The 27,869-nt window shown below is 43.2% G+C and overlaps 1 protein-coding gene across 4 annotated transcripts in view; it reads left to right on the top strand.

The window, feature by feature from the left end:
* RGS12 (regulator of G protein signaling 12) overlaps positions 1-27,869 on the top strand; it is a 760,012-nt gene that overhangs the window by 670,368 nt on the left and 61,775 nt on the right. For 2 of the 4 annotated variants that reach the window (XM_078678542.1, XM_078678541.1), the window contains exons 16-17: positions 8,595-8,748; positions 10,397-11,011. The exons of 1 other annotated variant lie outside the window; for it this stretch is intronic. In XM_078678542.1, the coding sequence (XP_078534668.1) occupies positions 8,595-8,748; positions 10,397-11,011 (769 nt within the window). The remainder of the gene's footprint in view (positions 1-8,594; positions 8,749-10,396; positions 11,012-27,869) is intronic. One more of the 4 variants, XM_078678543.1, reaches the window with a different exon arrangement.

The raw sequence follows: 27,869 nt of genomic DNA, 5'->3' as shown, positions 1-27,869 counted from the left end.
TCCTCCACCACTGGAACTATAGCCCTCTTTACCAAAGGAGCCTGAACCCACTCCAAAAGAGCATTTAACAGGTCCCTAGGGACAGATGTACGGATGGCGCTCCATCCAGGAGGCTGATTGACAAAGTCTATAAGATAGCTGTTCCTGACAAATGTTCAAAGACATCGATCCTTCACATCCCTTCTCCAGGCTTCCTGAAAAAAACAAAAGCCTGCCGTCCACAGGAATCGTTGACATTGTGCAATAGTTGTCAGGACTTCTGCTTGGAGGAAACGAGCCGCGCTATGGCTCCTGCTGAAGCGGAAGACGTTTTGGACTGGAACTTCCTACGAACTAACAGAAAATGGCCGTGAAGATTTCCTGGAGGAACAAGAGGAAGAAGGCTGATTTCAAAAGTGTTGAAAGGAAGACTTCTTCTCTTTGGATGGCAAAGCATGCTTCTGATCCTTGAACATCTTGGCAATCATGCTGTCCAAATGATCACCGAACAGTAATTTTCCTTCAAACGGGCTCTTTAGCAGAGTATACTTCTCAGCTTAGTCTGCCTTCCAATGCTTCATCCACAAATTCCTCCAAGCCAACACCATGGAACCTGTTGCCATGGTCAAAGTCATCAAGCTATCCGAAGATACATCAGCCAGAAACTTGGCCTTATGCTCCATGTGCACCAGCAACTCCGAACAATCTGTCTCCTCCTGAATTGCTGTGGCCAATAACTCAAAGTCTGAAATAAGAGACTGAGCAGCATAAGCTGCATCAACCCCAACTTTCAGAGTCAGATTCTCAGTGAAAGTGTCTTCTTAAGTGCCCTCTCTACCTTCTTATTCATAGCATCGGAAGGAGAACAATATTCTGGATTTATTGCCGTCCGACCAGCTAAAAGTGGCCATAATGGCATGCACCTTAATGTTGTGCGGAAGATAGTCTTAGCATTCCTCCAGTGAATACAGCTTCTGTAGAAACCTGGGAACTGAGGAATTATCCAGGTCCCTCCATTCTCCAGTAATCAAATCCTTAATTCTGCCATGTAACGGCATAGCAAAGATGTCTTTATGCACAAACTTCCCTGTAGAGGTGGATGGAAGGTCAGTTACTGCACCGATGAATCTCCAGAAGGGGAAACCACAACACCCACATTACAAAGTGAGCCCTTTAGCCTAGGTTTAGCACTGTTATCCCATGTCCTGGCCACAGCTGCCTCAATTGTAGCCTAGACTACAGTGGCAGAGATCACAGCCGAAGGCTCATCCAAGCCCCTGGACCTGCTCCGTTGAGCTGGAATAGGCTTATCCTCTGCTGAAGACAAAAAACACCTCTGCTTGGATGCTTGCTTCCCCACCCTAATATTGGTTTTTCCCTCATGCAGTTTCCATCTATCACTTTGGATAAATCCTTAGAGATAATGAAAGCTCTTAAGTCCTGGTCACCCTCCGACCCTTGTCCAGCTAAAGTACTGATGTCCATTGCTGAGGTGATTAACCCAGCCGACAACTTGGTCCTGAACACCTCTCTGCATGAGGGGCAAATGCCAGAGAGCTGGAGACACGCACAAATGTGCCCGCTTTTAAAAAACCCGCGTCCGATCCAATGGTAGCCGGTAACTACAGACCAATATCATTGCTGCCCTCCTTTTCCAAGGTTTTGGAGAAATATGTAAATAGTCACCACGGAATATGTGGAGGCCAACCACTTACTTCACCCCAGTCAGTCGGGCTTCATAGCAAACTTCAGCACCAAAACAGCCTTATTAGAAGTCTCGGAAACTAAACTATTAAAGCAACACTAGACAAAGGTGGCAACGCGGTACTGGTGTTGCTAGACCTTTCCGCAGCCTTTGATACCGTGCCCCCTGACCGACTCTTGCGAAGACTCTAGGAGTGTGGCATTGGTGGCACAGTACTTAGATGGTTCACTTCCTTTTTAAGTGGCCATCAGCAAACTATATGGTTTTCGGCTCCCATCCCCCCAATGAAAGTAGGGGTTCCACGGGGCTCTGTTTTCAGCCCGACACTATTTAACATGTATTTGCCCCCCCCCCTGCACTCCTAGCTGAGGAATACTGCACAAAAATGGTATCTTACGCCGATGACACAAAATTGTTGTTCACCTGTGATAAGGGTACTGATTTCAGAGGCAGTGAGATAAACACCTGGTGTTTTCCTGGCTTAGACAAAACCAATTGAAGTGTAATCCGGAAAAGTCGGAGATTATTTTCTTCGGCTCTAATCTGTGTGAAGCATGGCGCCAATGTTGGCGACAGGATATGTCCCCCCCTGTAACCTCAGTTAGCACCATAAAGAACCTTGGGGTCAAGCTGGACGCTGACCTGTCCATAAAGGCTCAGATTCAAACTGTGGACAGCACCTGCTTTGGGCTATTGAAAACGTTAAGGAATGTTCTTCCACCTGAAGACTGTAGTCCAGGCCCTGATTGTAGCAAGGCTGGACTACGTCAATGCCCTGTATCTGGGCCTCCCCGACTATCTACCGGGTCGCTTGCAGGTGATCCAGAATGCGGCTGCCAGAGCTATTCTCATGGTAGGCCCTAGGGAGCGAATAACCCCTCACTTGATATCCTTACACTGGATACCGGTCCAGAAGGGGATCCATTTTAAAATCTCTGGTCTTGGCCTTTAAAGCCCTTCATAATACTGGAGCCCTTTACATCAGGAAAATCATTCAGCACTATGTCCCACAACGGACTTTGAGGTCCTCAGTACAGCTCCTGACGACCATCCCAAAGGTTTCCCGCTCATATATGGGTGGCCGATCCTTTCAAGTGGTAGCAGCGCTGCTATGGAATAGCGTGCCACTTTCGCTTAGACAGGTGCAGGACCTCTTTGCCTTAGGAGGAAACTAAAAACCTGGCTATTCCAACATGAGTTCTAGGCCTTCCTGTTTTTGTGCATACTGTCTGTCTCGTCCTTCAGCGCCGGGACACTCTGTGGAGTAACCGCACGCTTTACAAGTACCTAGGTACATTACATTACATTACCAACAATGGCAAAGGAACAGGCTGCCCCCTTCAAATAGGCAGAAAACACCATAAGGAACCAATCCAAAAGAATGTAATTTAACTGCATGCCAGTCATACCAATAACGACGACTGTTGAACAAACAACCAATCCCCAATGTACATAATAGCAGCAAAAGTAAGTAAAAATGACCTCAAACGAGGCCCTTATTGTATGGGTAAAAATATGCTTGCAGAGGAGACGTGCTGTCCCCCAATCGCTGCAGTCTTCCTGGCAGGTCACCAACCTGGATGCACAGCCCCAGCAAACTGGCAAACACTGTAATCCCGGCTTGCAACGGAAGCGCTGGCTAGGAGCGCACTGTGTCTACCCTGACACAGCGCATCCTGGCCACCACGTTGATCGGTCAGACCCCGCAGTGCCTGATGAGCTCTAATGCAGAAACCGAGAATGAAAAGCATGCTTCCCCTTCCTCCAGCGAATACAGGACATGCTGAAATGAAAAAAGAAAAGGACCGCAGCACTGGTTACGACCGTCTCATGGAAAGCGCGTCCTGAAGAGACCAAGAAAAAAACAGAAAAAAACAGAAGGAAAGAAGGAGGGTTTATTTGTTATTAAATCATGTGGCATGGGTGTCTGGTGAGGCAGGGATGCCTCAATGTTGTAATGAAGGGAAGTGAGGGAGGGGACGATAAGGGAATACATTTTTTTTACGATAACACCTCACGATGCGTTCAATAAATTCAGTGTTGTAAAACAAATAAATGTGCATTATTTCTTCTAAGGTTTTCCTGCACGTGACTCCTACACAGATAAAGCAGCATTTGGATGTGAGAGCGATCTGGCTGGGGCTGAGATGGGGTGGGTGAAAGATGCAACAAGAGACGAGACAGAGCGAGTGAAAACACGAGCGCTCGTGTGAAGTGATCAAACTCAAAGAAAAAAGCAGCTCCTAAAATGGGAACAGTGAATGGACACAAGTTCTTCTTATGAGCTTCTTATTCAGTCAGATTTTAGTTGAATGAATGCTTCTCCTACAGAACAGTTTTCTTTACATTTTTCAAGTGGGTAGAAAGAGCATGGCTTACGATAAACCAACAGAGGTGTCAAGCTACTTATTCTATGACCTTAGGTATTTGCAGCATGGTGGACCAGTGTCATTGCAGGCTGCATTGCTCCTGTTAGATAAGCTTGAGTAATGTCACTTTGATACCTGAGATGTTTATCAAATTTTTCTGGGCGGGCATTGGTACAGTTTCATGATGTACACTGCTGTGGCACCTCTCTTGATTTTTCTGACTTGCTTTGTTTCCGACTTGACCCCTCTTAGTGCCATAACAGTGCTTCTGTTTTTTCTGAGTCTTTCCTCCTTAATGATTATGCCTCAATTATGGTTGGAGGATGTATGTGTGTGTGTGTGTGTGTGTGTGTGTGTGTGTGTGTGTGTGTGTGTGTGTGTGTGTGTGTGTGTGTGTGTGTATGTGTGTGTGTGTGTGTGTACATATATATAATGTGTGTGTGAGAGACAGCATGAATTGCTGTATATCTCAGCAGTTTAATCCGTCCTTTCTGGGGGGTTTTTAGGAGAAAAGATTAAGTTTCACTTGTAATTTTCACGCCGTTACTATTTGTTTTTTCATAGCACTCCTATGAAATCTATTCTAACATAATGAACGGGAAGGGGTTCCCTTGCAGGAAGCAAGCTTCAGTGAGTTATTCTCCCAATTTATTACCAACCTTGTCATCCTCACCTCAATCAAGGTTGACTTCATACTAGTGTAAGAAAGTGCCCCAACTTTTTGCCAAACTGCTGATGTACTTTGAGTGTGCCCTGGGTTCCTGCCAAACAGGTACCCAGGCCCTGTTCTTTCCCTAAACTGCATTGAGACAAAACCCAATTGTCACTCTTTGGCCACAGGTCTGTCCCTTGTAAATGGTACCATAGGTACCAAGGGCACTGTGGCCAGAGAAGGTCTCTTAAGAGTTGCAGCACTTATTGTGCCACCATTAGATGCCCTGTACCTTTACACAAACACACACAAACACTGCCTTTGCAGGCTGCGTGTTTTGTTGGAGAACAAAGTGAAGAGTTGACATGGCACATATCCTTGTGTGCCATGCCTACAACCTACTGGCCTGGCATAGGTCAGCCCCCCCTCTAGCTGGGTGCACTATACCAGTGGTGAGGGTACAGTTGCATGAGCCTATTCTAATCATGGGCCCCACGCTGCAACTCTGGGCAATAGCTTGCTTAACCTCCACATCGGCCCCAACAGCGCTAGGATGCCTGGCTTCACCCTGGGGGTGCCCAGGAGTGGACACTTCACAGGGAAAGCCAGGATGGGTTCCTCAGCGGTATGAGTAATAGCGCCAGGAAACCGCTTGGTGACCGTGCGCTCTACAAATACCTTTACATTTACATTGCTCTCGGGGGTCTAAAATAATGCACATCCTTGGACGAGGTGCCAAGCCTCCTCTCCCAGGATGGGCAGGGTCCACGAAGGGGAGGCTGCAAAGGCTTGCCGCTTTTGTGAACTACCCCTCCCCTTTGCTGCTTCCAGCAACTGGCTCCCACCGGTTCTGACCCCCACTTTGGCAAGAGAATCGGCGGGAAAACCAAGTGAGGAAGGGAGGTGTGCCTACCTTTGCCAACCCCACCCCTCAGGTGGGGGAGGCGAGGTTAAGCACAACTCCCAGTCTCTGCCATCTTGCAGATGGCGGGACTCAGCCAACCAGAGAGAGGCATATGCCCCCCTCCCACTGGAGGGTGGCATAATAGGGAGTGTACCCACCCCAAGGACGAGACCCATTAGTCCAACCTTTACTTACCTGTAACGCCCCTAAATCTAGTATTTAGGGGCACCCTTGAACCTTGCCTCCTCAGACAAAACCGACCAAGAAGAAAAGAAGGACCGAAGAAGCCGTGCTGAAACTAAGAAGAGGAGGACGCCCACCGACTTGGCCCCAGCCCTACTGACCTGTCCCCACCTCGAACCTGCTCCAGAGAAATACCGGTGTGTCCTGCAGCCAGCAGCCTCAAGAACCCGAGAGACCTGCCCTACCTTCCAAAACCCAAGACTGTCTCCCATGAGCACCGGATTTGCTCACTCACTGACTCTGGCCCCAGCCAAAACCCTGAGTCTTCACCAGTCTGCACCTGACGCCCGAGTGGCCCAACACCATGAGGAGGCGATCCTGACCTGAGATCTGACGATCTCTGACCTGCCTCAAATCTCCAAGTGAAGCCTGCAGCCCCTTTCTGGAGGACCCCCACGACTGCAGCTGGTAAGAAAACCCGATGCCTAAAGACACCCCTGCACCCGACATCCAACGGCCTTGGGTGGCCCAACCAACGGTATCCGAGCATCCCCAGGCATCCCAACTTGCCTTTCCAAACAGTGGTCACCTCCAGAAGATCCTGGGGTAACCCTGGTTATAACCTCAGAATACCAACTCCCACAAACTTGTACTTACCTGCAAACTGTTAACTCAATTTTTCTCCATAGGAATAAATTGACAGTTTTTTTCCTTGAAAAGTGTGGAGTTGGTTTGTGTGGAACATTGAAAACTGCCTATGTACTAAAAGTGAATTACTTACCTTTTGTCTAGGAGATGTTTCAGTGTGATATCTAAGTATATCACACTGATTAAGTGTGATATCTAAGTATATCACACTGATTAGCAAACGTAATCTGAAAAGTAACCCAAAAAAGTTACGTACATAGTAATCTGTAAAGTAACTGAAAAGTAATTTCGAAATATTGACTTACATTTAATTCAACCAACTGCATTTGAACCTGCATTCAACTGAAAAACACTGCATGACATTATGAAAAGCATTTATTTCACTTACCTGCACCAGGCTTGGCTCTAGAAATAAAATAACGAAATACTATTTTTATCCAACAAATTGATTTGAGTTCAGTCTTCGAGTTTTGACATCATTTGCTGCCTGAGTGTGTACAACAAATGCTTAACACTACCTTCTGATAAAGCCTTACTGCTCACACACACTACCACAAATAAAGAGTAAGGTGGCATCTACTTTTACCTCTCCTACTTATGGGGTTCCACAGGACTCTGTGCACACTATACCTCATTTTGGTATAGTATATACAGAACCAGCTTCCTACAACTAGTATATGGCGAAAAGAACGGAAGAAAATTGGTGCCTCAGAACCTGTCATTTGTTCCACTGTCTTTAGAAACTCCGTTTAAATATGCCGTTAACTTTTTTCTTCCTGTGCTGTAAATTTAAAATGTTATTTTCCATCGCAGGAAATGTTTAATGATAGTTGAATCACAGAAATGCTTTTTAGAGAGGAGGTCATTTAAAATTAAAAATGTAGGTATTGCTTTGGTCAGTCCTAGTGCCTGGAGATAATTCTAAGAATTATGAGTTTCTGGGGAGGATACGTTCCTGGAGAATTATTGTTTTCTGAAAATAACTCTAACCTGGAACCTGTTTCTCATGCTATCTCTTAACGGTTCAAGACATAAGACTGGCATCAGCTCTTTGGTTTTAGATTTCTATAGTTGTGAATTTCAGAAACCCACTGTGTGGAGGTGTGCCTCTCTGGGTGGGAGGAATCGTTGGGGCATGAAAAACCCTGAATGAAGAATCTAAAGTTAGAGGACCCACATTGGAGCATTTTCTGCTTAGAATGATTTTAGACATTGTATCATTTTAGTCATATCCATACATTGCTTTTAATAAGTTCATATTCACTGACTTTAATCAGCTGCGTGCATTGATACCAAGTATTAGACAAGTGCTTACACATATAATTATATAAATGAAGTGTTTAATTTGCACTTGTAGGGAGCAAATGCATCTTTAAAAAGAAGAAAAGCACACATTTCAGAACAAGGTATACAGTAAACTTGCTCATCGGTAATGAAGGTTGAGATTAGTTAGTGACTAGCACTGGTGAGTCATTTTATCTAAGATTTCCTCACACAGTGCTGATGAAACAATGTGTTGTACAGCATATGCACATGTATTTACAGACACCGCATTATAATGAAATCATTCATGAGGCATAAAGTTAACCCAATAGTTACTGATACTGTGATAGAGCATTTATTTTCGTCCTTCGTATCAAGGTAGATATTGTGGTTTTCATTGTTTTATGTTCATCACGTTTAGTTATTTTAAGCTCCCATTTTGCATCGAGTTTGTACCTAGAGCGCTGCCAATTTTAATTTTGCACTGTCATCGTTTTTACGTAGAATCAGGCTTCAATGGAAACCGTTTATTTGCAGATTCTACTTTTTATAACTCCCTATAAAACATTAATCTGGTCACTTGCTCTGCAGAATGTGAGCATGCACTTTGTTGAATTAACCTCTAGAAGAGGAAAGTATAATTAACAAAGTCCTTGATAGATTTATTTGCTTTTGTTTGTAGACTTTTTTGTTTAAACCAACTAGCCCTTTTATACCAATTTGTTTTGTGTTTAAACTTTAATTTAGAAAACGCAGTAGCCAGTTTTTGCTTGGTCAGCACTGTTTATCGATAAGTAGAACACATTACATATTTAAAACTCTCTAATATTTGTAATTTGCAAAGCTGCTTTAGAACATTTTAGCAGTATATTTTTTTTTATTATGCTGTAGGGGGAGGAAAGAACTTTGGGTAAATCTTCTTCGATTAGGCTTAAAGGAGAAAATGCTAAAGCTGCTAGGGATGTTCGAATATCGAAGCGAGATGACCCTATTGCAAAGATGGGCAGAAGAACACATCAAAAGATTAATTTGGATGAAGCAGAGGGTAAGTCATATTTATGTCTTACCTTGGTTTGAACAAATGCAATAGAAATATATTAAATGTTAGAAATACAAATTCCTAACTCCCAAATAGTAATTGCAGCCCCCGTAATGGATTATTTTGCCGGTCTAAATCTGGATAATTTTTATGATGACACTGGATGATTCTAGGTGACTCAATCTATATTGCGGGAGATGGCCACAGAGGACCACTCCCTTGTGGGTAGGATCGAGCTGACATCTCCCCCATGTTCGTTGGGTAGCTCTCTTCAGTTGGGTAGTGATATTACCTCTTGGCGGTTGTGCATCATTTGGGTCGCTCCATAAATATGGCTGAGTGAGCTGAAAAATTTACTATTAAAGTATTTTATTTTCTACGCACAAATAGATGGGATTTCTTGCATAATCTCTCCCTGGTTGGGCATGGCTACCAAGCTGCAACTCTGTCAGTTAATGTTATATACAACAAGATCGTACTTAATGAATTTTCTATGCAACAGCTCCATGTTAGAAAGTGCATTGAGGCAATTGGTCATTTCCTACATCGTCTGCGATGTCCTTATCCAGAAAATAAGAAAGATGCCATGTTTTCAACTAATTTGTGTATTCATTTATGAGACTATTTGTGTTTGGGATGGAGACGTTTGTTCAATGAAAATGGAAAAACACTGGCTGCACGAAATTCGTAAAATGGCCAGACTCCTCTCCCTTTTATTATGTTTTCGATAGTGAGCTGTTTTGAAGCCTTTGGAATATATGGAAATATTAAAGCCTGTTTGGAGATGAGTGGTTCTCCGATTTGACCAGTAGAGATGCTACTGAATGTATTACTGAGAATGACAATCTATTAATAACATTGGATTCTGACCCACCATGATCTTTTTCCAAAATGTTCTGAAGTAGCTTTCTATAGTCACGTGTAACTCATCTGTGGCCTCCGTACTCAGCAAGTATTATGAAGGTGCACATAGTCGATTAGAGAATGTAGTAAGGTGCATATTTAAGTGAGTTATTCAGCCCAAGGAACTACAAATATTTTGGAACCAACTATACCATCCATCTCTGCTCAAAGTTGTACTCTCATGACTTGTGGCTGCCATAATTTCATATAAGTTGGTTTTCTTCAAAGTGAAATGTAATTTTAAGGGCCAAAGAATTCGGATGCGCTTAGTTAGGGCAAGTTACACCACTGGAACATTTGAAAAGATTGAGATATGGCATTTTAAACAGGAGTTACCATGTCTTGAGTAGCCGCATTATTTCTCATTTGAGTGTTATATATCACCAGTTGTTTGTGTGCTCAGTAGATGCCATTCACATAATACGACATTTGTTTTGTCTTGTAAAAAAAGGCCAGTCATGATACTGATTGGGGCATATTGGTCTGTAGATCTTATGGTGCTTTATAACCAACTTTTTTTAGTTGCAGGTTAGTAACATTTTCTTCATTTCTACCTAGCCTAAACATCCAGGGGGTTACTGAAATATATGTGAGTAGTGGTAAGAAGATAGAACTCGCAAGTTCTTTAGAAACCATGGTTATATTGACATTATTTAATTCTTTATAATCTACATTTATTTTATGACAACATATGGAAATCATTTTGAAAAATACAAGCTAACACTAATCATTAAACTTTGTTTCCTGCTAGAATTTTTTGAATTAATATCTAAAGCTCAGAGTAACAGAGCAGAGGATCAGCGTGGGTTACTTCGAAAGGAAGACCTTGTTCTACCAGAATTTCTGCGGTTAGTCCCTGGTAAGCCAACTTCTTCTACGCCATCCGATTCCAAGAGCAGTAACCAGAGGATTATAAAAAGTGATCCCAAAGACAGAACACCACATTTAACACAGCAGCGTGGAAAGCTTGAATCCTCACAGAACTGTACCGAATATTCCACAACAAGAACGGATCACACAGGAAAGAGAGAAAAGACTGCTTTGTTGCCCCCTAACAAGAAAACTCACAGTGCTCCTTTCAGTGCACCTTTGTCGCCCATTCCACACATACAGGAATTCACTACGTCAAGGTGGGAAAGGAATTCCAGAGATTTTCAGACTGAAAATATACAGACCATAGACGATGACAATATAGCAGACTTAACCCTTGTGGCTGAAGGAGATATTACTAGCCCTAATAGCACTTTACTGCCACCACCGCCAACACCACCTTCAAATCTCAGTAAATTAATAGAAGCCAACTATCCACCCCCAAGCCCATTAGCAGATAATAAGAATATTTCAGGATGTCAAAGATCTACATCAGGTATTTTTAGATTTTAATATTTTGTGTGCCTTTATTTTCTTGATGATCCCTTCAGTTTGTACAGTAGCAGCATTTTGCACCCATTTTCATTGTGGTCCTTTATTTGCACCTTACGTTTGATTTTGTATGAGAGATATGGTTTATTTTTGTATTATTCAAACAGGTTTCAGTAGCCTTATAAATATAGACTTATTTTTTATGACTGTAGGCAAAATGTATACCAACTCAGTTGCCTTGTAAAATGTTTTGTAAATGTTAGACTTTGCGATAAACTGTATTCTTACTAAACACTAAAAGAAGGATTTGCATTTAAGTAAATAACCTTTTGCTCTGTGAGCAGTTTGTGTGGTGGACCCCACATAAAAGAGATCTATCATTGGCACAAATTGGGAAACACCGCTGTGTCCATCATTTTATAGATACTGCCAGATTGAATCTTTTCTAGTTTCCATAACCCTAGGATTCGGTGCAACTCACTTTAAAACTCTCACCTGGAAAAAACCTGTTGTGTTTGTTGAGTTATGATTGTTCACTGTGAACCACAGTCTCTCAAACATGTTTTGGTAGTCTTTGATACTGGTTATTCCTGTGGAAAGAATATCAAAAGAAAGTGCACATTTGAAATGGTAAAGTACATCTGGGTCCGGCAGGTGTAGTAAATCGGTTGGTTGCATCATTGGATGCAAGTGGTACAGCCTTCGATTGTATCAAGAAGATGTAGCTATGCAAATGGAAAGTGTTTACAAAATGTTTGAATTGATATGGGAGATGGGGTTCCTATAATTTGCCACTAGCACACTATTAAGGCTCAGTAATGGTAGCTGAGCTTCAGAAATCTGGGCTTAATAGCTTGAAGGTTTTATTGAGGTCACACCGTAGAAAAACAGAATTACCATACCCCATAACTTCTAGCATAATTGCCCTTAGCAACTACATACTCCCTTTAAACCTGTGGAGAACTAATGCTCATATTTTGCACATAGACTTCTGAATTTAATGTACTGTGTACTTTTTTTACACTATTTATATACAGTATGTATTTGCTTCCAAAATAGTTTTAGGAACTTTTTAGACCTTCTAGTTTTGTCACTCATAGACATGGCAATAAAATTTAAAAATTATGGAACTTGTTATTTAGTCAGGCTCCAAGCTTTTACCTCTCAAGCTCTTAATGCAGACCACATTTTGCAGCAGTTTGTTTTCAGCACTGATAGTGGATCATTACTGGCACCCTTTTCTTTGAGTTCATTAGTAATTGGACATACTAACATTGTTGGTAGTTTAGACACACATTTGAAGTACAGTTATAAAAGGCGAAGATACAAGCTATAGCCTAAAGTGCCAGATCCACTTATGAATGTTTTTAACAAAAATCTTTTTACTGCGGCCAATTACTTTTATTTTTACATCGCAACATTAATTAATGACGACATTTCTGTGATTGAAGCTCTTCCTGTTCATCATATATGCAGTTGCCTAACATTTTACTGTTAATTCAGCCATTTCTTGTCTGTACTGTATAAGATGTGCTGGTAATGACTTGTCAGTACTTTCCTCTGATTACCTGCTAAAAATTACTGTTGTAATTACCTTTTCCTAATAATCCTTCCTGTGATCTTGTGTGCATTATATAATCATTGTATAGTATTCTACAAATGTTTTTCATCTTTGAACGTAGATATGCAGTTCAATGAGCATAAGTTATGCATGCATGCATGTTGTATATATTACGGTCTAAAATCTGTACTTGGGTTTTTAGGTCTCCGAAAGGTATTTCACACTTATGCAACTGAGATACAAGCCTTCACAGAACAGGGCAACATCTGACACACACCTAGCCTGAGTGACACGTTTTTAGTGGCCTTTCAGCCTCGCAACCTTTGTTGTCATTGGATTAGCAATTAACTAATAGCTGTTTACTTATTTAAAATCCATACCTCTGGCATTTCCTTTAGAGTATTATAAATATCCTTTAGGTTCCACACGTCCGTTACCACCACAACACATCACGTTATGACATTCAAAATGATGTCCTCGTCCTTTCAAGTTAAAAAACGCAAGGTGTGGAATACCCGAAGAGCTGATTCAAAAATGTGCACAAAATAGATAAACCTTTTTTGTTTACTTTATGCATGCCGTACATTCCTTTCTAATCATCGAACTGTAGATTTGCATTTTCCACTCTTTACTTTGTAGATGTCTTTTTGTAGACATTTTACTTGCATTGTGCTCATTTCTTTCCGATGCAATAAACTTTAGATTTAGATATTTAAGACTGGTTTTGCACTTTCTTTCACCTTCCTTGCTGAAAACGTTTTTATCTATTTGTGTGACCTCAAATGTTTTTTTTCCCGAACTGAATGCAATTCAGACAAGAACATTAAACACACCCATTGCTAATATTGTCATTCAGCATACTTAACAATTTTAACATATTATACGTTATAATAATACTCATCTAGAAGTTACTAATTTTAAGGTGTTCGTCAATCTGATTCATTTTGTAAGTTGATCCCCTGAAAATCCTTTGAAAATTAAGCATTTCGTCAACACATTATGTGATGTCATTGGGAAGCTTAAGTTCTGAACTCCACGTTGCATAATCAAAAGAATCCTAAAATAATTATTTGTGAAGTTTTGGGGGGGAAAAATCTGGCTCTGTTGTCAGACATTGTAAATTTGCAGGCTTTGTATTTGCTCTAAAAGGCAGTACTATAAATTCTGCCTGCAGCTGTGTTCTGCCATCTTTTGTCTGTCAGATCCGTTTGTTTTTGAGTGAGGACCATTCTAATCAACATATGAACTTCTGCTACTAATGACTGCAGATAATGGGTAAGGTTTTAATGGTCTGTGGAAGTGGATTAAAATGTGAATATATTTTTTGATCCTGTGCTGTGATTGTTTGGACTCAAAAGATTCTCAGTGGCACCCATGTATTTGTAAGAAAATATCTTACAGCATTTTATCAGTTTTAGTAGTGAACAGACATAACAATTAAACCAATGGCGGACAATACAGAATGCTAGGGCACCTTGCAGGTCATTCTGTGGATTTATAAGGTAAACAGAAAAATTTGAACTTCTTGGTTGAGACATATGAGCTGCTGATTACACACTGTGCAAAGATGGCCACCTAGTGTTGGGCCAGGATGTTTGCAGTTTGTTTTGTTGTAGAAAAGTCTTTGGAAGTCACGGGATAGGCGACTCCTTCATTTTGTTTATTTATCCTGATGCCTCAGCATGAACTTTCAGGGGCACACACATCACATCGTAGTGCGATGTAAGTGTCTTAAATAACTAGATAATTGATAGTGTTTCTCTCTGGCAGCAGAACAGATCAGAAGAGGGCAGTCTACATGAATTAAATTTTTAGCTCTGGCTTGACAGTGCAATAGTTGCCTGACCTTTTACCCAACACCAAAATAATTCTACATAATGCTTTCTCAGGAATACATATCAATTCTCATGCTATCTGATTGTAATGCCTCACATTTCACAGCTTTTCTCTTTATGTTGTTTGTTTGTCTTATGACGACAGCACTGTGATAATAGTGATGTCTACTATAGGCCAAGCAAATCCCGTGCAGCACAAAACTGTGTTTTCGATACTGACTGGTATAACTAATTCTCCTCAGAGGTTTTGTGAATGCCATAAACCCAACTCTCCGACGAATGTGAGGATCAACACACAGATTATACAGAGGTAGACCTGGAGTTCTGGACTTTTTGGTTCCGTCCAGAGGTGTCAGGGATAACACCCGAAGACCCCGGAGTTCCACCTGTCTCGGTGCACAAACAAACAGAAACACGGGCTTCTCGATGGTGGCGTCAAAGACCAAAGGTTTATTACTGCAGGGACACAGAAGTCACAGAAACTACACATGGGCAGTGTCTAGGAGCCTGTTCGATTTGTACAAAGAGGGTTGCTCCTTATATACTAAATATTGGGCTTCAGGCGAATTCTTTACATGTTACCACAGTTCTAAACATTCGTGTCTTAAACAATAAATATTTGGCGTTGCACAGGAATCGTCAACAGTATCTGATGTCAAAACATTACAAATGAGGGGTTCCCACTAGTCCATCATAATCCCATGTCAATTCTTCATTCAAGACCCGGACCGCCTCATCGTAAATTTCGTTACCTCCCCCTAATAAAGGCCCAGAAGGAAAGGAGCAGAGCCAGGTGCAGAAGATAGAAAGACAGGATAAGAAATGTTTGTGGGTCGTAAATGGGCACGGTTACCAGCTTCGGCCGCCTAATCATGATCAGGCCAACGAACACAAGAACCAGTATAGCAGGACTGGCCTCAGGCTGGGGAGGCAGTTCTTGCCGAGTCATGCTGCTACAGCGTTGCTGGCCTAAGGTGCACGTGTCACTCGCAAGGTGAATCGCCGGTTAAAGCCTACGTGTCCTTTAATGAAAAGAGGTCATTGCGTGTCCATTGACTATGTGAGGGCAAGGAATACAAAATGGCTTCCGTGTTCTAAGATGGATGCCACGGGTAGAACAGAAATGTGTTGGTAACCGGAGTGCTCTTGTTCGTAGCATAGCGAAAACACCAGGATATACTAAATGGATCATTTGCGGTTCACTGATACCAAAATTATGTATTTACGACAATGTTACAAACACGAGTAAAATCGTCACGGAACCTCAGACCCTCCTTTTGCCCTTACATAGGCAATTACTCAGTCTATATCAGAGTCAGAGTCTAATTCTATGCTCATTAGGTTAGTGACATGTTGTTGTATCATCATCCTGTCTCGTGCCTTTTCTCCTAATGCAGGTGGTTTTCTGAAACAGGTTGCAGCACAGAGGCTACACAGAGCGGGACCACATTGGATAATAAGACAGCACGAGAACAGAAATACTAGGATGACACCAATGACCATCAGAACCTTCCATCCCCACGCTGATACCAGAGTCCAAAACCACTCCATGAAGGACCAGTTTCCCTTATCTACGTGTATAGAGTCGGAAATCTTATGTAGCTTAGAGATTGCTTCATAGACTGTTGGAGCATTATTTGGAATAAAGACACAACAGCTCGATTGGATCATTCTGCATACCCCACCTCGATCTGCAAGTATTACGTCTAGAACCATACGGTTCTGCAACGTCATGAGACGATCCGCCTGAAGCTCAGCTGTTAAGTTACTAAGGGCACCAGCAGTTTCTGTAATTGTAGATTCAACTACCCGTGTTAGTTGACGAAGGTTTCTACCATTGGCCATAGGCCCCCAAAACGGAAGAAAACCTTTGAAGAAGTCTCCAGCTTCTTGACCAGCGGTATCTTCCTTGCTGAAGACACCTCTTGCTACTCTGGGTTTGTGATAATCTGAAGAAGCAGTGTATGTCGGGGGTAACAATCGAGCAATATAACATGAACCTGAAAAGTCAGCAGGCAGCCATGTATATGCTCTGTCCTGACAAATGAAGTAGGTACCCCTAGCAGTCAGAAAGGCAGGGGAGGAGTTAGACGGAAATACGTAAGTCTCAACGCACTCACTCCTCTCTAGCTGAGCTCTCGGATTTCTCCCATTTCCTTGCAAACAGACCTGACCTCGGTGAGGCACGACCCAAACTGAAGTGGAGCTTTTACGCTTGCTTTCTCCCAAACTAAGGCGATACTCTGTAGAGTTCCAACTCAAATACACCAGTAATTCATCTCTAGGATAAGATGGAGTATTATTGACGTCTTTAATCATATCAATAATTCCCTGGACTAAAGCTTTGTTGGCTGAGTTGTATTTAGTGGACCGTGGTGGACGCGAAGGATAGGTCTCAAGGGCATATGAGAAAATGGTCTGAAAGGCCTGAAATGATCCATTATAGCTGAAAGGCAAGACTAGATAGGGAATGCCTTTATCCATAGTGTGAGGTATCAAACCACACACCCAGCAGTCTGTAGTATTAACTATCAGTTGGTGTTGATGCAAGAGCTGTACAAATGTATTGTTAATAAATTCTGAGCGTCGAGCTTGTTCGTGTTCAGGAAATGAGTAAAAAGAATGCATAGAAGAAACCGTAGAAGTAGTAGGATCAAGGGAAGGTACTGTACTTACTGGCATAAAAATCAAATGTACACCAAAGACGATTCCACCCACCAACGTTATCAAAACAATTAAAAATGTAACTGCACATTGCATTAGAAAGCATTTGCTGTGTAGTATTCTGTACAGTCTATTTCTGCGAACATAAATTACATTTTCTCGTTGTAGCTCAGGAAGCTCCATCTTCTACGACCGTTCGCGACCACTGATGATGTGTACGTAGATGAAAATGCCTCTATCAGCCCTGGGAGTTCCCAGAACTAACAGAAAGATCGACCTTGTGTCTGACCCCCGCAGATTCAACTAGGCACACAGCCACGACCCTACGGCTACCCAGACGGCAAGGCAATTTTAAAACAAAGAAACAATACAAAGTATTAGCAAACTTCCTGGCCGGAGGCAATGTATAGCAAATTCAAATCTGAAAATAGGCAGTTTCCTGCTTTATTTGTCCATATTGCGAGAACGTAAGTTGTATCTCAGTTTTGCAGGAGCTGTCTGATCTGGAAACAATGTATTTTCAGCTGACGTTGCAATGTTCACGTTCGCAGATGGCAAATGTTCATTGGGTGTGGATGACAAATGTTCAGGGTTCAAAAGAGCAGTTTCAGGAGGAGAGTCAGAATTTGGTGAATCCGTGATCGGTTCTGCATCGCTGAAAGGTATGAACCTGGGGACTTGTTCCGTTTCAGAGGCACCGATTCCTTTCTTTACCCAGTTGTCGTAAGGAAGTGGCAGAGGCACACGTTTAGCATGTGTCGTATGGATCCAATTTCTCCTTCCGGCCACACGAATAGCAGTTCTCGTTGCTAGCAGGACTTGGAATGGGCCAATGAATCTGGGCTGAAGATTTTTTGTTCTTGCAAAATTTCTGATGACCACCTGATCACCCGGTTTCAGCTGATGGCCTGGACTCTCCGGTGGCTTTGGTAATGCATCGAAAACCTGTTGGTAAATAAGACTCAATTTAGCAGTCAAGTCGAAAAGGTAATCAATTAACATTGGGTATTCCAGCTGCTTAAATTCTTTCGGTCTAGGTACCCCCCAAACATTTGCAGGACGGCCAAAAACTATTTCGTAAGGACTAAGCCCTACTCTAGAATGTACAGTTGCTCTTGTTGATAGCAAAGCCAGAGGCAATGCGTCTGGCCAGGACAAACCCGTGGATGCTTGTATCTTAGCGAGTTTCAGTTTAAGGGTGCGATTGTAACCCTCGACTAAACCCGCGGACTGGGGATGATTCGCACTATGAAATTTCTGTCTAATCCCTAGACCGGCACACACACTCTGCATAACTTTCCCTACGAACTCACTTCCGTTGTCTGACCATACAATCCGTGGCATTCCGTATCTGGGGAAGTATTCTTTAAGAAGAATTTTGGCGGTGGATAAGGCAGTATTGTCCTTTAGCGGGTATGCTTCGATCCATCTGGAGAAAGCACAAACTACCACTAGGACGTATTTCAGATTATTGCAACGATCCATGTGAATGAAGTCTAGCTGGATCACCTCAAAGGGGCAGGAAGGAGGAGCGAAGTGACCTGCAGGTGTGGGGATTCCCTTGCCAGGATTATGCATCAAGCATACCATACAATTTCTCACCACTCTCTCTGCACACTTACTAATCCCGTCATTCTTCCAGACCGGGGCCAACATCTTACGAATCCCTTTTGAACTGATGTGCGCTGTTCCATGTGCCATCGTTACTACTGCAAGCACATACGCATCAGGCAACATCCAACGCTGTTGTTCCGACAAGTCAATCCAACACCCACTCGAGTCCAATTTACCCGTGCTCTCTCTCCATGCAAGTTTTTCCTCCTCAGTCGCCTCTTTCTGAATTTCCTTCACGCTTTCCACTGTGTCCTCACACATTCCAGACTCAGAAATCCATCTTGCAGACGTTGCAACATACATTCTACTCATCATATTTCTAGCTGTCTGTTTTGCGATCTCATCAGCAAAAGCATTCCCACGACCAACATCATCCGTGATTGCTTTATGAGCACTGCATTTCACAATCGCAACTTCAGTCGGCAAGGTTAGAGATTCCAACAAGTCATTAACTAGCTGACCATGTTGAATCTTAGTCCCATGGGACGTAATGAAACCTCTTTCTTTCCACAAACGGCCAAAACTATGGGCCACGCCGAACGCGTACTGACTATCTGTGAACACATTCACTCTCTTTCCCTTAGCTAAAACGCACGCTCTTGTTAGCGCGATCAATTCTGCAGCCTGGGCAGAATTCTGACTCACTCTTGCAGTCTCCACAATCGTATTCAAAGTTGTTACTGCATAAGCAGCAGTCACATCACCATTCTCCAATTTGAAGCAAGACCCGTCAACATACAACGTGCCATCTGGTTCTGACAACGGAGTGTCTTTTAGGTCGATTCGTCCTTTTGTTTCTTCCTCAGTTTTGAAACAACAGTCGTGTGGTTCGGAATCACTCGACTCTTCGCTAGTCGGCAACAATGTTGCTGGATTCAATACATTGCATCTTTTGATCTGAATATGACTAGCTAACAGTGTCAGTTCATAACCTGATAATCTAGCACTGGTAAGGTGTTGCGTCTTGGTTCGGTTCATGAGTGTATCCACAGCATGAGGAACCATGACTACTAGCATGTTGTTCATTACTAAACCAGCAGATTGTCGAATGGAAACTGCAGCTGCGGCTGTAGCTCTCAAGCAACTAGGCAATGCTCTAGCTACTGGATCTAATGTTGATGAAAAATACGCACAAGGGCGTTGTTTATCACCAAATTTCTGCGTCAAAACACTCAATGCACAACCTTCTCTCTCGTGGACATAGAGTGTGAATGGTTTACTGTAGTCGGGTGTACCCAATACAGGTGCTGAACACAGTGCATTTCGTAACTCAGAAAAACTCTGCTGACATTCAGCAGACCATGGTACCGGACTCGGAACACCTTTCCCAGTCAAGGCTACCAATGGTTTTGCTAGAAGAGAAAAATTTGGGATCCATTGCCTACAATATGAGGTAATACCCAAGAAGGCACGTACTTCTCTCTGCGTGCTAGGAACGTTCATCTGTGTAATTGCTTTTATTCTCTCTGGGGTCAACTTCCTTCCCTCCTTTGACAAGAGATGACCTAGGTAGGTCACTTCTTGGCAGCAGTATTGCATTTTTGAAGGTGACACCTTGTGATTCAAATCTGACAAGTGATGCAATAAAGAAATTGTAGCTGTTTTGCAAGTTTCCTTGTCATCGGCAGCCACTAGAAGATCATCGACATACTGTACTAAAGCAGAACCACGAGGAAGTACGAAGGAATCTAACTGGCTTTTTAATGCTTGACTGTAAATGGATGGGCTTTCACAATAACCTTGTGGAGCGCGTTTAAATCTAAAACTTCGTCCTCCTAGAGAGAAACCGAAGATATCTCTGCTTTCCTCGGCTATCGGAATGCTGAAAAAGGCATTTTTCAAGTCGACAACTGAAAACCATGCTGCTGTAGCAGGAATCAACGTTAACAATGCAGTAATGTCTGGAACCACAGGAAACTGTGGGATCACAATTTTATTAACCTCTCTGAGATCAATTACGAACCTATATACTGGAGGCTTTGTAGGGTCAGTTCGTTTCAAAATAGGCAGTACAGGACTATTACAGACATTTCCTCTAGTCTCTTCTACAACATCTTTCTTGATCAGGTCTTGTACTATCAGTAGGAGCGCACGCTCGCCTTCATTAGAGATTCTGTATTGTGGAATTCGTGGAAGTTTGACATTTGCTTTCAAAGTTACTACATAGGGTGGAATTTCCAATAGACCTACATCATTAGGACCAGTCGCCCAAAGAGTATCAGGGAGTGAACGCAGCTCTGGTGGGAGCGCATCCATCGACAGGTACATCGGGGATATTATTCTTTTACCCAACGTAAGCTGTACTCCTGCTGGAGAACAGTACAATGTCGCGTACAGGCGTTTTAACAAGTCTAAACCAAGCAGATTTTCGTTACAACCTGTCGTCAAAATCAGGGGTGCTTTCAATTGACGGGGTCCAACAGAAATAGACAAAGGACCAGAAACAGGGTTGTGAACAGGGGCGCCCGAAAAACCTACTGAAACGTTTGTTGAGCCAGACAAAGGGTAAGGGAGACAGTGGCAGTGTCGACCGAGCTACTTGACGCCTGCCAGTGCTCCAAACAGAATAGTAACTGTAAATTTTAACTGAGAACTGTGAAACTTTCACTTTTTAAAATTGTAAAAATCGGACTTGATAAAATTGTACTCGTTTATTTTTAAATTGGTGTTTACCTGCTACACACTACCTGAACTAAAACAGCCTGTTTTGCTGATACCTGCACACACTTGTTGGGGGAACACTGGGTCGCGTTTTACCGGCACTACACCACTTCCGCTTTCCACATTAGCGGAGTGGTTAGCGCTCTAGCCTGCTGTTAGGAGGGGCTACTTAGGCAGCGAGGAGCCGGCCGCTGACGGTGGTAAGGGAGACAGTGGCAGTGTCGACCGAGCTACTTGACGCCTGCCAGTGCTCCAAACAGAATAGTAACTGTAAATTTTAACTGAGAACTGTGAAACTTTCACTTTTTAAAATTGTAAAAATCGGACTTGATAAAATTGTACTCGTTTATTTTTAAATTGGTGTTTACCTGCTACACACTACCTGAACTAAAACAGCCTGTTTTGCTGATACCTGCACACACTTGTTGGGGGAACACTGGGTCGCGTTTTACCGGCACTACACCACTTCCGCTTTCCACATTAGCGGAGTGGTTAGCGCTCTAGCCTGCTGTTAGGAGGGGCTACTTAGGCAGCGAGGAGCCGGCCGCTGACGGTGGTAAGGGAGACAGTGGCAGTGTCGACCGAGCTACTTGACGCCTGCCAGTGCTCCAAACAGAATAGTAACTGTAAATTTTAACTGAGAACTGTGAAACTTTCACTTTTTAAAATTGTAAAAATCGGACTTGATAAAATTGTACTCGTTTATTTTTAAATTGGTGTTTACCTGCTACACACTACCTGAACTAAAACAGCCTGTTTTGCTGATACCTGCACACACTTGTTGGGGGAACACTGGGTCGCGTTTTACCGGCACTACACCACTTCCGCTTTCCACATTAGCGGAGTGGTTAGCGCTCTAGCCTGCTGTTAGGAGGGGCTACTTAGGCAGCGAGGAGCCGGCCGCTGACGGTGGTAAGGGAGACAGTGGCAGTGTCGACCGAGCTACTTGACGCCTGCCAGTGCTCCAAACAGAATAGTAACTGTAAATTTTAACTGAGAACTGTGAAACTTTCACTTTTTAAAATTGTAAAAATCGGACTTGATAAAATTGTACTCGTTTATTTTTAAATTGGTGTTTACCTGCTACACACTACCTGAACTAAAACAGCCTGTTTTGCTGATACCTGCACACACTTGTTGGGGGAACACTGGGTCGCGTTTTACCGGCACTACACCACTTCCGCTTTCCACATTAGCGGAGTGGTTAGCGCTCTAGCCTGCTGTTAGGAGGGGCTACTTAGCCCTCTCGTCACCCTGAGCGCGCAGCGATCGCGCGCAGGGAAGCGCCAGTGACGCGCCTGAGAGAAGCCAGAGAGAGGCCCGTCTGCGCCCGTCCGCGACAGGACGTGGCCGGGGGCCGGCTACCATGTCCAATCACCGAGCACACCGACTACGTTATACCTCACAGGTACTACTAAATATATTGCGTAACTCCGCCAGCGACTGCTCTAACAGGATGATAGACAATATTGAGGGTCCATTTTCCTGTCGTCACTGTAAAACTCAATTCGAGGCCCCCACGAGCATAGCACATATTCCCAATCCTCGCGTTTACATTGATCAACATGATACAAGGCATCCATCTGATGACTCTACCAATACTAAGATTAAAACCACCAGTAAAAACATACTTTGCAATATCAGGTCACTATCAAAACATTCCGTCGAAGTATGGGATCTGATCTCCAGTAGGGAGCCGGACCTATGCTTCTTGACAGAAACCTGGCTTAAACCCCATTTAACACCCGTTATAACACTGGGAATCCCTATAGGCTACAAAATAACCAGGATGGATCGGCCATTGAAAATCGGTGGCGGGATAGCGATAGTACACAAGGAGGAAATCAATGTTAATATTCTGGATGAAATATGTACCCCTGAGCTAGAACTTATGATTTTTAATCTTAACTTTTCTACAAAATCTAGTAGGAAAGGAGCGTTAATATACCGCCCCCCTGGTCCATGTAAAAACACCTCTGTGACATTAATGGAAGCTCTGGCACCCTATGTATGTGACAACTCAGATTTCCTTCTCTTAGGGGACTTCAACATTCACAGTGAGGTCGTAAACAGCTCCGAAGTTAAAACTTTTATTAGTGATCTAAGCTCACTAGGTTTAAAACAGATCAACAAAGGGCCCACCCACACGGCAGGACACACGTTGGACCTAATTTTTACTAACTCTTTATCTATTGAATGTTCCCTCCCGTACCAAGTAGACTGGACAGATCACTATGTTCTGGAATTCTCCACCCCCTTTCCCACCCCTCACACCCAAAAACATCAGACCTTACCCTGTAAAAGAAGACCCTGGCACAGATTAACTCAGGAAAACTTCTGTATAGCATTTGGGAAGCCCACAATGAGTGGAAATGACAACATAGATAAAGCCTTACAAGAATATGAAGAAATGCTGTCACATACAATTGATAAGACCATCCCTCTGAGAACTTTTAAACCTAAACCCACTCCTAAACAGGAGATATGGTTCTCGGAAAGCCTGAGACTATCCAAACAAGCTACACGGAAGTTAGAAAAGAAATGGAGGGTCTCCCGCCTAGACAGCGACAAACATATCTACAAAGAGTCTTTGAAAGCCTACCACAAAGAAATCCGATCAGCACGGAAGAGCCATATAGCCTCACAGCTTTTGGCGGCCGGCAATAACTCTAAGACTCTGTATCAGATTTTACTGACCTTCACTAAACCTACTGCTTGTGAAAGTCCGGAAGTGGCATCGCAACAACTATGCGATAATATTTCTCACTTCTTTACAAACAAAATCGATGCCATTTATGATAAAATTCTACTTTCCAACTTAATATACAGTACCACAAACAACCTTATAATAAACCCTGCTAGCCCTCTCCCTTCTGAGAACTCCCTCTCTGTATTTCCCCCTATCCAGATTGAGGAAGTACTGGCGCTTACGTCCCAGATAAAGAGCGGCTCCCCCACAGACATCATCCCAGCACGTATTATGCCCACTCTAGCCAAAGCCCTAGGACCTACCATCCAGAGATTAATAAATCTCTCACTTAGTACGGGGCAGGTCCCACTTGGATGGAAAAAGGCATTGGTTAAACCTCTCAGGAAAAAAACCACCATTTCCTGGAGTGAGCTTAACAATCTCAGACCAATATCCTTACTCCCCTTCTTGGGCAAAATCACAGAAAAACATGTGAATAAACATCTGTCGAGATACATTGAGTCTGCAGGAGTACTGGATCCATCACAGTCGGGCTTCAGGCCCAAACACAGTACGGAGACCGCTTTAATGTCAGTCGCAGACGATTTGCATATGTACCAGGATGGGGGGTTCTCCGTCATCCTGGTGCTACTAGATCTGTCTGCGGCGTTTGACACCGTATCTCACCCCATTCTCATGACCAGGCTGGAAAACATCGGCCTAAAAGATGAAGCCCTCGAATGGGTAAGGAGTTTCCTAACCAATCGGACCCAACAGGTAATCATGGGCAACTTTCGGTCAGAGGAAGTTGAGATCACTAAGGGGGTGCCACAGGGCTCATGCTTGAGCCCAACTCTTTTCAACATATATGTGGCACCCCTGGCTAACATCTTGAGAGCATATGGATTTGTTCCTATATCCTATGCTGATGATACTCAACTCCTCTTTCCCTTTAAAACCTTAACACCTGAAATCAGGAACTCCTTCTCCTTGGGAATGAAAGCGGTAGCACACTGGATGTCTTCCAACTTTTTACAATGCAATGTTGGAAAGACGGAAGTCATGTTGTTTGGGGGGGTAAGACAACTCTGGACTCCGGACTGGTGGCCCCAAGATCTTGGCCCAGTACCAGAACCGAAACCATCTGTAAAAAATCTGGGGGTCCGGCTGGACCAGGAACTTTCCCTCAAGCAACACGCCAACCAGGTAGTGGGATCCTGCCTCCACATAATTGGTATGCTACGCAAAATCTTCCCCCTCCTGCCAGATGCCAGCAGAAGAACATTGGTACAGGCACTAGTCATAAGTCGCCTGGACTATTGTAACGGCCTGTTGCTAGCCGCCAATGAGGGAGTCATGGCAAGACTGCAGGTAGTCCAGAATACGGCTGCCCGGCTAGTCCTAAATGCACCCCCTCGCTCCCCTTCTAAGCCCCTACTGGAAAAGCTTCATTGGCTACCCATCAGACAGAGGGCTAAATTTAAGGTATGCTGTACCATACACAAGAGTCTCAATGGTATGGGTCCGACATACCTGGCCACCAAATTTGTCCCCTATCAGCCCGTCCGCCCTCTTCGCTCGAGCGAACAAGGCCTTTTAGTAGTGCCTAGGGCGAGGAAGGCAAGACAGGGCAGTAAAGCTCTCTCAATAGCTGGACCGTCTCTTTGGAACAGCCTTCCTAATTCCTTAAGGCTTTGCACAGAATACCTTCCTTTCAGGAAGATGCTAAAGACCTTCCTTTTCAGCTTTTAGACAGCTTACGTTCTCCCGATTGCACTGTGGCAGATGTCAAAAGCGCGGAGATGCTCCCATGGGAGTCGATACCAGCGCTATACAAGCCAGTAAATAAAATAAATAAATAAAATAAAGGTGCGCCAGGGAGTTTCGCATGAATGATAGAACTTTTTGCTGCACCAGTATCCAACAGAAACGGTTCCACTATACCTGATGTTGCTACTGCGACATAAGGCCCACTCTGATCTACTGGAACTGATACTACTCCCTCTCTTTGTCCATGGCTGTCCTAGTACTCACTTTGCTGAATTTCCTCACTAGCTTCATAATAGTCTTCGACATGATACTGTGGAGACCTATTCTGTTGGGCAGATTGTCCATTTCGCTGGTCGAAATAATTAGAGGGGCGATCACTCGTCTGCGGAGGCATAGCACCTCGTCCTCGACCTCTAGAGTTTTGCATAGAACTACCATGACCTCTCTGAGCTGCCGCAGCATTATTTTGCGTTCGAACTGGACACTCACTTTTGTAATGACCTTCCTTTTTGCAATAAGCACATTGATTCCATTGGTATTGTGGCCTTTGAAAATTATAATCCGTTCTTTGATATGACCCTTGCTGCATATTAGTTTGATTCATGCGAGGCGGATAAGCTTGCTGTAAAAGTACTTTAGTTTTTAAATCTTTCGTCTTTTTATCTGATTTTTCCTTCTCTTCTTTATCCCTATTTTCATAGTACTGAGCAGTCGCAAGTATTTGCGCAGTCGTAGAGACAGCCCACGCACTTTCAGAATTCTTTAATTTACCACTAAGTTCTGGCAACAGATTGTGCACAAATTTATCAACAAATAATCTCTGGCCTCCTTCTGTGCTCATATCCTGACCACTATGATCCACGAAAGTCTCCTCGAATCTTGTGAAAAAGTCGGAGACGCTTTCGTCTTTCTTTTGTTTGCACGCGGACAATTTGTCCCAGTTAACGCGTAATGCTGGCATCAAGGTTTTCATTAAATCGATTATTCTACCAGGCAAATTAGCAATTAAAGGTTCAGGTTTGGAACCACCTATTTGTTGACCATCCGCTGCAATTATAGCTGCCCAGTCACCACCTAGGGCAACTGGATGATTCTCTTTACGAATTTTAGCCCAAATTGGTTGCGGTACTACATTACCAAATAGCAGATCTATGTCAGCAAGATTCAATACACAAGCGTCAACTGTTTGAGCCAACTCTTTGTAGTACCCTGCAGGATTTTTACGCGGATCTGGCAAGGCCTGTTTCACTGCTAATACTTCAGCTCGCTTCCATGGAATATGTATCCAGACTCTCTGGAATTGGGCCGGAGCGGCTGCAATACCAAGGTTTGCATTAGCTTGCACAGCTTCACGCCAAATTGGTGGAACCTCTCTCATTGGATATTGACGATTTCGTTTCGTACTACGTTTCTCTAATTCCCTCGGTGAACGAAGGGATGAGTCATTCCTATAACTTAAAATCAGTTCCATCGCTTCTTTTATATTTTGTCCAACTATCATACCTGCAGCAAACTCTTTTTGAACATTAATTAATTCTCCTAGATTTGATTCAGGGTCATCCTCTTCCAATTCCTCACGTAGAAGGAAACACATTTCATCGAACACATATCGTTGTGTCGGTTCGTTCCATTGCATAAATGTATCTAATACATTATGTACATTATATCTTCCAACTTTCGAAACCCATCTAAGAGCAGTGGAATCTAATATTCCTTTTTCTTCAGTACTGGGAAGCTGACTACGTCTCTGCACAGAGTCAGAGGTAGGAGTCTTAATCAGAGTTTTATAGAAGGGAGATAGAATATTAGAGACAGAATCAGTGATTCTTCGACGAACAGAAAGCGGAGTCATAATATTAACAGAGGCAGTGAATAGAGTAGCAGTTGGAACAGATAGATCAGGAACAGTAGGAGTAGCAGGAAAAATAGCTTGCCCCGGAGTAGCAGGTGTGAGCGACACAGGCATAGGTAAAGAAGCCGGCAACCCTAGAAGAGGGGTTGTCGAAGGAACATTAATATTGACCACAGGAGGTACAGGAACTTGATTCAGGGGAGCGGGAACAGGGAC

The sequence above is a fragment of the Lissotriton helveticus genome, chromosome 2_2 (genome assembly GCF_964261635.1).
Source record: "Lissotriton helveticus chromosome 2_2, aLisHel1.1, whole genome shotgun sequence".
In the NCBI taxonomy this organism is placed as follows: Eukaryota; Metazoa; Chordata; class Amphibia; order Caudata; family Salamandridae; genus Lissotriton; species Lissotriton helveticus.
Note: the sequence above shows the minus strand (reverse complement) of the source record. Positions and strands in the feature narration are given on the sequence as shown.